Genomic DNA, 6,132 nt, shown 5'->3' on the forward strand with positions numbered 1-6,132 from the left:
GTGTGTGTGTGTGTGTGTGTGTGTGTGTGTGTGTGTGTGTGTGTGTGTGTGTGTGTGTGTGTGTGTGTGTGTGTGTGTGTGTGTGCGTGCGTGCGTGCGTGCGTGCGTGCGTGGGGTCAGTGTCAGAGTCAAGTCTTTACAGTCATAGACAGAGATGCGTTAAACTGCATTATGAGCAGATCATGTGGGTTCACACACAGCCTGTATGAATGGAATATGACTAATAATACATTAAGTAAAGTTGGGTGGGTCACTTGTTTGTGGGCCATTACATTCAGTGTCCCTGCAACGCCACCTAGTGGATAATAATAATAATAATAATAATAATAAATATCATTATTACTATTATTATTACTATTATTTGAATCAATTACAGTTGTATGAATATACGTTATTGAGTAAAATATATTTTCTTCACATAATATATAAATACAGTAATAAACATCTGAAATGTACTTTATGTGTGGTATTAAATTCTTATAGCTTAGATAACGGTCATTTGAGTAAAGTTTATACCTCCCACACCATAAAAATAATTATGAAAATCACTTCTATCATGGTGTGTTTGTGTAACTTTTTATTTTTGTTATGTGTGGAAAACTATATACATTATCAAAATGTATATTTGCCACCATTTGATTCTAATGACTCTGGTTTTCTCATTATTTCCAAACAAACAGCATTTCTCATTGTGAGATATGAAAAATGTTCTCGCTGTAGCTTACACAATACCTACAGCTCCTTTCTTATTCTTTAATCCTTTGCGTGCCTGCACAGAAGGTCTTTCTTTTTTAACAGCTTTACAGAATAATCCTTTCATAAATCCTTTAATTCCTTAAATTTTACTTGCATTTATCCATATTTTGGCATCAAGTAAGTGCAACCTATTTCCCAGAGGTCAGCTGAATTAACACTGTTTTGATCCAGTGTTGAATAGTAGGATTTAGGCCTGCAGGGTTCAGGTCATCCCAAGCTGACATGACGTTGTCATGACGTTTCACCAATTGGGGGCGCTGCTGAGATGGTTCTGATGGTTTCTGTGTGGTGAAATGAACAGACTTTTTTCTTCCTTATTTGTTTTTGTCCCAGTTACACAGAGGATATGTGAGAAGAGGAGACCATAGGATTCAAACCAGCGACCCTCAGGTGCTCAGGATGGCTCAGCAGGTACAGTGATGCTCTTCTTGGAGGATTTTTAAATAACAATGACCATTTTGTTTCTAAATGATTTACTTTATTCCCAGCTAACACATGAAGAAGGAATCATGTTAATTCCTCCACCAAAAGATGCATCAGGAGCGAGAAGGTCAACGACATCTGCAACCTTCAATTTCATCAATTCCATCATAGGATCAGGAATCATAGGTAAATATCCACTACACTGAAGTGCTTAACAAACAACATGAATCAGTTAAATTGTATCAAACCCAATTATCGATTGTATCAATCCCACCTGTTGCTGATTTTCAGCTTTAAGTTATAGGTGGTTTATTGAATTGATTCAGTTAAATAATTAGATGCAGTTTTTCCAGTTTTGTGTAACAAGGAGAAGCTTTCACAGCATTGAAGCCCTGCAGCGGTAAAGCCTCTGTATCATATGACTCGCGCCTGTTGCCCCAGTTCTCCCCTTTAACTCTTTCAACCTCAGAAATGTGCCTCGACCTTTCCCCTGCAGCAGTGGGACACACTGCAGCCTAACTTACTGTACTTTTAAACCAATGTGAGACTTCCTTAGTGTTCTTTTATAATAACACAAAACAACTTGTGACAAACACTGACTTTTGTTGGACAACATGTCAGAATGCCCTTTAGTGTATAATAGTTAAAAACGGTTGTTCTCCACAGAGCCTTGATAACATGTTTTGTTCAAGGCAGTACCACTACTACTACTATTAATAATGACATTTTTTAAACATATATGAGCCATAATAACTTAATAGGTGGGAAAATAATAATTTTCAAATATATTTCTATAGTACTTACCTACCAAGGTTACAAAGTGCTCTACAAATTCATGGGAATAAAAATAAGGAAAAATAAGAAAAACATAAAAAAATATGTGATGGTTGGAAGAGCTTAGATCATGGCTTGGAACATAGAGAGTAATACAACTGGGGGCCAGACTGTACTCAACTTTAAAAGTTGTTAAGATGATTTTAGGAATCAGAGCTAAATTTAACTGGCAGATCTGGTAGGAAGGCAAGAATTGGATGGTTGTGCACGTGACTTTGTGTTCACTGTAGAGATAATGTCATGTTCTCTACTTCTACTTCTGTCAGAGGATCACATGCAGGAAATGTTAGAAATATCATGAAATATGAGTCTGCAAACAACATAAAGTACTTTATTTTATGTGAATCTGAAAGGTGTTACCACAAAGTCAATGTGCTTATCAGTTTTGGAAAAACAAAAAAATCTTACCAAGAAAAGTCATTTCTTTTTCATGTGTTTGTGTAAATTATGTTTTCTCCTGTGTAATTGTTGCTTTTTTTACATCTTTGGTTTCTGCCTCTACATTCCTCAGCTGCAGCATATATACATTTTTATATATATTTATATGCTTTATTAACCTTTTTTAAAACCAGGTTTACCATATGCACTGAACCAGGCAGGGCTCCCCCTTGGCCTCCTGCTTCTGGTCATTGTTGCATTCATCACAGGTGAGTTTATTGAAGGTGGTACAATCAGAATTATGAGACATGAATTTTCTCCAAATCAAGAAAATCAATAAGATCATGTTGGCATTTCATCGTAGATTATTCCATCATCTTATTAATCAAAGGAGGGAACCTGTCGGGGACAAACAGTTATCAGTCTCTGGTGCAGAGCACATTTGGTTTCCCTGGGTTTCTGATTTTATCTGCGCTGCAGTTCCTTTATCCTTTCATCGGTAAGTTGTTTATAGCAAGTTGAATATTTTGTTACGTTATATCGTAGCATGTAATGTCAGTGTGGCCTGAAAAGTCATTTGTTTTAGATTTCAGATTAATATGAACAACAGAATGATGCTTCACCTCTGTTTTCCTGCAGCTATGGTTAGTTACAACATCACAACCGCTGACACAATGACCAAAGTATTTCAGAGAATACCAGGAGGTAGGCTGTGCCACGTAAAGTCTATTCCAACGCATATATAAAGCAAAATGAGACCATATGTGCCATAAACAAAGTTGTTTAAATCAAACATGAAGTACAAATATGAATGCCTAATATGTGTTTGCAGTTGGTCCAGGTCACATACTTGCAGAGCGTCACTTTGTGATCTTGCTGTCAACGCTGGTGTTCACAATGCCTCTCTCACTTTATCGAAACATAGAGAAACTGGGGAAGGTAAGACTGATGATAAAATATCAATGATGTCAGTTTAATTTGGTGATTTCAAAAACTGCCTGTAAAACTTCTCATATGTGTCTTACCAGGTGTCCTTCCTGTCAATGGTGCTGACACTTACCATCCTCATCATTGCAATAATCCGATCAGCTACCTTTGGACCCCAAATGTATGAATCTGCCATTTGCTAATTGATTTTATTTGAATGTCCCTGTGTGTTAACCATTGAATTTGTCTTAATAGATACTGACTAAAATGCTTTTATGGAAACATAATTGTGTTTCTTTTCTTTCTTTCTCCAGCCTACCTACACAGAATGCATGGGCATTTGCAAAGTGGAATGCAATTCAGGCAGTTGGTGTTATGTCTTTTGGTGAGTCTGTATGTTCTGTGTTACCAAATCTGCACAACAGACAAATAACTTGTCAAGATGACTGGTATATGCAATTTAATGATAGAGAACCAGTTGGGTAAATCAAGATAGATTATCCACAAACAACAGACAAAGACAATAAATGAGGATTAATCCTTTCACCTGAGTGAAACCGAGCTAAAAACATGAATCCAATAAAATGACAATGTCGCTGTATATCAGCTATAGTATGAATAGACAATTGTTTTATATCATTTTAGCCATTACAACCTAATTTAAGTGGAAAAATTATAATAATAAGTACAAACTAAAATAAACAATAAACAAAAAAAATATATGCAAAATACAAGGGACCAAAACAAGACAGAACAAAACAAGACAAAACAAAAGTAAGAGATGAGAGAAAATATTAATCTTTGGGGGTTTTGTGCCCCCTAGTGGCTACAAATCAATTCATGCAGCTTGAGGCCAATGCTATTTGCATCCAGGTGTCCTAGCAAACAATGATATAACAAAAAAACAGTAAATATTGAATCAAAATCTCACACAAGAGTTGAACCCATAGGTTAATGCACGCTCTCAGGAAAATACACTGTTGTTTTACCTGAAGTAAGACAGAGACTGTCACAGTATGAAGTATGAAGTTGTGAACTGCTTTAAACTGTGTTGCTCTTGTCTAAGTTGGATGATATATATATATATATTTTTAAAGGTTTTTAAAGGTGTTTGAAGGTTTTTAATACAGCTCAGATGATCTGGTCCTGTGTGTCTCCTTAGCCTTTATATGCCATCACAACAGCTTCCTTATCTATGGTTCCCTGGAGCAGCCCACTCTGGCTAACTGGTCTCGAGTCACCCACCTCTCAGTCGGTTCTGCGCTTATAATCAGTGCTGCGTTTGCTGTCACTGGCTACACCACCTTCACCGGCTACACACAGGGTATCGATACAAAATGGAGAATTCCTTGTGTGACATGTTTTGTTTTTTTTTGAATATCACAAATTTGTTTTGATATCATGTTTCCATTTTCCAGGAGACATATTTGAGAACTACTGCAGGAATGATAACCTGGCAACATTTGGTCGTTTCTGCTTTGGCCTCAGTATAATGACCACATTTCCACTGGAGTGTTTTGTGACACGAGAGGTAAGTGATTCTAATACTTGCGTCTGCTTAAACGTTACATATGCAATGATCATTGGTATTTTGAGTGTTTTTCTCACTAACACAATGCTAATTACAGTTGCTGTTCTCTAGTTGCAGAAAATGCAGAATACATTAATATACAGGCACAGTCTGGGTCTAATTAGTTTTCATATGATTGTGTGTCCTCTCAGGTGTTGTCCAACGTCATTTTCAGTCGGGACCTTTCAAAAGTTGAACATGTGGTCATAACCATTCTCATAGTTGCAGTTTGCGCATCAATATCTTTGGCCTATGACTGTCTCGGAGTAGTTTTGGAGCTGAATGTAAGTCAGATCTACTCAACCATGTGCATCTATTGACATGTTTTCATTCATCAATTTGATTTTATTCATTTTTTTTAATTACACAGGGTGCTCTGAGTGCCACACCCCTGATCTTCATCATTCCGTCAGCGTGCATCCTCAAACTCTCCTCTCGCCGCTGGTTCCAGGGTGAAAACTTGATCGCCACCATCTTGATAGCAGTCGGCTTGTTCGTCATGATCACCGGGTTGACCATGACCGGCCTCAACCCACAAGACTGTTCGCACGGCGTGGAGATGTTCTACTGTGCGGACGCCAACATCTCTGGCACTGCACCACCAGTATGACAGGAATGTCCTCCGATGAATTTGGGCTTTGTTACTATGAAGGGAAATCTTAATGCTACAGATGACAGCTATATTTTTGACAACATTGTGCTTCCAGTGTTGTGGCAGCAGTCTGTATTATAAAGTTATTACTTTCCTACACAGACCCTTGTCCTCAGCCACCATCAAACACCTTTGAGGTGGCCAATCTATGTTGGGGAAGACACAAATTCACAGATAATCCAGTGACTGTAGCAAAATTCCAAAAGATTGTGGAAAACCTTCCAAGGACGTATGTTAATGCTTTTGGAAAGGGACATGCTATTCACGAGTCAGAGTATTATAATAATAATAATAATAGTGACAATATAAACATTTATATATTTACTGTAAATCTACATATTTCTTTTGTAGTTTTTTGTAATAAATAATCTGTGTTGCAGTTTTTACTATATCTTCTTGAGTATTAAGGACAGAGGATGTCACACTGTTTTAGGTTCTATAAGACAAATTGTGATTTGTTAATATGGTCCATACATTAGATTTTATTTGATGTAGCATTTCTGATCTCAGCTTGAAAGTCATTCCAGAGTTTAGGGGCCTGTACTGCAAACGCTCGATGGCCTTTAGTCATCAATCGAGCTCTAGGGAACAA

At 37.2% G+C, this 6,132-nt stretch overlaps 1 protein-coding gene across 1 annotated transcript; it reads left to right on the top strand.

Annotated features, from left to right (window-relative positions):
• Positions 1-1,008: 1,008 nt before the first annotated feature.
• On the top strand, positions 1,009-5,919 carry slc38a11 (solute carrier family 38 member 11). The gene is made up of 12 exons (XM_020089886.2): positions 1,009-1,167; positions 1,245-1,365; positions 2,586-2,660; positions 2,756-2,890; positions 3,031-3,096; positions 3,224-3,330; positions 3,420-3,499; positions 3,633-3,703; positions 4,481-4,642; positions 4,737-4,849; positions 5,041-5,172; positions 5,259-5,919. Exons 1-12 carry the CDS (start codon positions 1,156-1,158, stop codon positions 5,496-5,498), a joined length of 1,314 nt encoding a protein of 437 aa, XP_019945445.1. The 5' UTR covers positions 1,009-1,155; the 3' UTR covers positions 5,499-5,919.
• The last annotated feature ends 213 nt before the right edge of the window (positions 5,920-6,132 follow it).

This window comes from Paralichthys olivaceus, chromosome 10 (genome assembly GCF_024713975.1).
Source record: "Paralichthys olivaceus isolate ysfri-2021 chromosome 10, ASM2471397v2, whole genome shotgun sequence".
Lineage (NCBI taxonomy): Eukaryota > Metazoa > Chordata > Actinopteri > Pleuronectiformes > Paralichthyidae > Paralichthys > Paralichthys olivaceus.

Excerpts from the sequence above, each read along its gene's own strand:
- slc38a11 (XM_020089886.2), top strand. Across the intron at positions 3,097-3,223 it reads ATTTCAGAGAATACCAGGAG|TTGGTCCAGGTCACATACTT; the intron begins GTAGGCTGTGCC and ends ATGTGTTTGCAG. Across the intron at positions 3,331-3,419 it reads ACATAGAGAAACTGGGGAAG|GTGTCCTTCCTGTCAATGGT; the intron begins GTAAGACTGATG and ends GTGTCTTACCAG.